This window comes from Anarrhichthys ocellatus, unplaced genomic scaffold, assembly GCF_004355925.1.
Source record: "Anarrhichthys ocellatus isolate YVR2014 unplaced genomic scaffold, GSC_Weel_1.0 scaffold264, whole genome shotgun sequence".
NCBI lineage: Eukaryota > Metazoa > Chordata > Actinopteri > Perciformes > Anarhichadidae > Anarrhichthys > Anarrhichthys ocellatus.
In genome coordinates this window covers 83275-85757 of record NW_022280291.1, presented here as the reverse complement: position 1 = coordinate 85757, position 2483 = coordinate 83275, and the positions used below count along the sequence as shown (strand labels likewise).

The following is a 2483-nucleotide window of genomic DNA, read 5'->3' as shown; positions in this document are numbered from 1 at the left end:
ACTCTTAGAATAATCAAGACAAAAGTCTAATTTATTTCCAACACGTTTCTCTCGTGTTATTCTTTCTCATACGACTATATACAGTAAGTTTAAAGGGGTGAGGGGTGCTCCAGTATATTCTCTATCTAATCATCATTATCAGAAGCAGCCAAACTCAACAGAATAGTGCTCTATATTCCCAAGTCCCCTGAAGGCAGCAGAGGATAATTTACTGTAAACACAGCAGGTACTTTCCGTAGCAAGCAGGAAGTTTTCAGTTATCGACACGAGCGGCAGTCACGCACTCTCATTTTGTTTCCGCTCAGGTGTAGTGGTTTGAAATTCTACCTTACATGTTTCTTTCATAGCAGGGACGTGGGTTGAAGCTTTCTTCCTCCACTATGATTCTTCTTCGACGAGTTTTGGTGGTAATCTATGTGTTGCTGTTGTCCGCGTTGCCAGTTTTATCATGGCCTCTTCTCAACTGCTCCCGACAGGTAACGTTCAGCTGGCACCGCCTGACACAGGAAACACACAGATTTTAGCTTTCAATCATTCACAAAGATATACGTCTACTTTTCAGTCCCAGGAAACTCTACAAGGTTTTTTCCAACAGAACAAATACTTGTTTTATATTTTAGGCTAACGCCGTGATGTGATGTAGAGTACGTTTTTGGCCAATATTCACTGAATTATATTTTTTCTAATTTTTCTTTTACATCGTCGATACCGCAACGTTATTTCCCTGTTTTCACTATTTTGTGAAACAGAAAGGACACTGCTGGTTGGGTATGGTTTGTCGTATGGACAAAATGATGTGTTCTGATTAGCAATTTCTTGACATGGTGACATCAATATATAACACAATCTGAAAATGACATCTCAAAAAGTTCAACTGTCACCCTATTGAGTCATTTTGAGCTGTAAAACACATCAGTTTAAAAAAGCCACACACAAGACAGCTTCTTGACAAACTTATTCAGATAACGGACTGTTTTGTCCTCATAATGTAGATATGACAGTCATACCAAGATTAAAAATATATCAGCTCAGTTTCTCGTGAAAGGAAGATATTTTCATGTTATAATGATTTATAGTCATTAAAATATACTGATTTTGCTGATTGAGATGTTGAGTATTCCCAAACATGCTTGCATTTAGTGCATATAGTTTGCTATATAAGAGCAAACTATCAGAACCACAAACCCTAAATGCAAATCCACTGTAAACAAAGAAAGACACAAAGACACCCCAAAGAAAGATTTACAACCAAACATACGGTGAGCAAGAAACACAAAATATTCTTTATTAAATATACAAATGACAATGTAGCAATTGAGTTGTTTTGAAATTAATTCAATCTACTCTTTGTCAAATTTTTGTACAAAGTTGTGTGTCCGACAAAGTGTGTTGGCTGCCCCAGCTTTACAGCCTGTTGTCCAAATAAGATGCTTTAAAAATGAAGTCTGGAGGAAATAGAATTCAAGTAACACATGAACACATTACACTATGAACGTACTGCAGCCTGCCACAATAAATGTGCTTTTTATGAAAAGCCTATTCTTTTGTTGCAATGAGATCTTTTAGTTAACACGAGAAGATTGATTTAGATTGTTCTAGACATCTTGGCAAAAAACAATGTTTTGCCAAGATGATCTTTCAAAGTTTCCACCTGTTTTCACAGGGGAAAAATTTACTTTTTAAAACAATTCAATTCCTTTTCTACTCTGAGCCTATTTTTAGGCCTCTGCTCGAAAATGGCATACCCATACTAAAAAGACTGTAATTCTGTAACTACAAGGTCTATTTTAATTATTTTATTATATGTTCTAATACAGATACCACTTGTGAGATTTGTTCAGATGTGTAAATATTGTGTATATGTTACTGGTTAAGAGCAAATGAAGTTGGCACACAGCTCAAATTGAAAATTTTCAGGGTTGCCTGGAAAAAAAAGCACTTTTATTGATATTATTTCTTTGAAATAATGCAGCTGAAAGCCTAAAAACTCTCCCAAATCATCGCACATGTCAGGAGTCCCTAAAAAAAATTTGGCTTTGATAAAGTGAAGCAGGGCAAAGTTAGAGGTTTTAGTACCGAGAGGTCAGGCGGGGTCAAGCAGAATTGTCACATGTTCCAGCTGTTCCATTGTAATTTTATATACTATATAACTATATATTTCACTTGTTTTATCACTAATAGTGTTCAATACATCCAAATACAGCAGTTTGGCAACATTTTGAGAGCCAGAATCCTCTCTGAGCCTGTTTCTGTCTCTCATCCATGGGATTTTCTCGCCTGAATTCCAGTTGCTGTGGAGGTCTAGCTCAGCCTATCATCGGTCGATTTCAGTCTATGAGCCCTCCTTCGACGCGTCAGAGTCTAGGGAATGCAGTAGGAGTAGCCTGGTGTTGATTGACATAACTTTTAGCCAGTAAAAATAAAAAAAGCGCCGTGCATCCCCGAGCCTAAAATTCCATTCGCCAAAAGTCCCCGGGTCCCAC

At 37.3% G+C, this 2483-nt stretch overlaps 1 protein-coding gene across 1 annotated transcript in view; it reads left to right on the top strand.

The window, feature by feature from the left end:
* Positions 1-234: 234 nt before the first annotated feature.
* il17ra1a (interleukin 17 receptor A1a) overlaps positions 235-2483 on the top strand; it is a 13208-nt gene continuing 10959 nt past the window's right edge. Inside the window, exon 1 of the mRNA XM_031879447.1 lies at positions 235-476. Coding sequence (XP_031735307.1) covers positions 381-476 — 96 coding nt within the window. The 5' untranslated portion in view covers positions 235-380. The remainder of the gene's footprint in view (positions 477-2483) is intronic.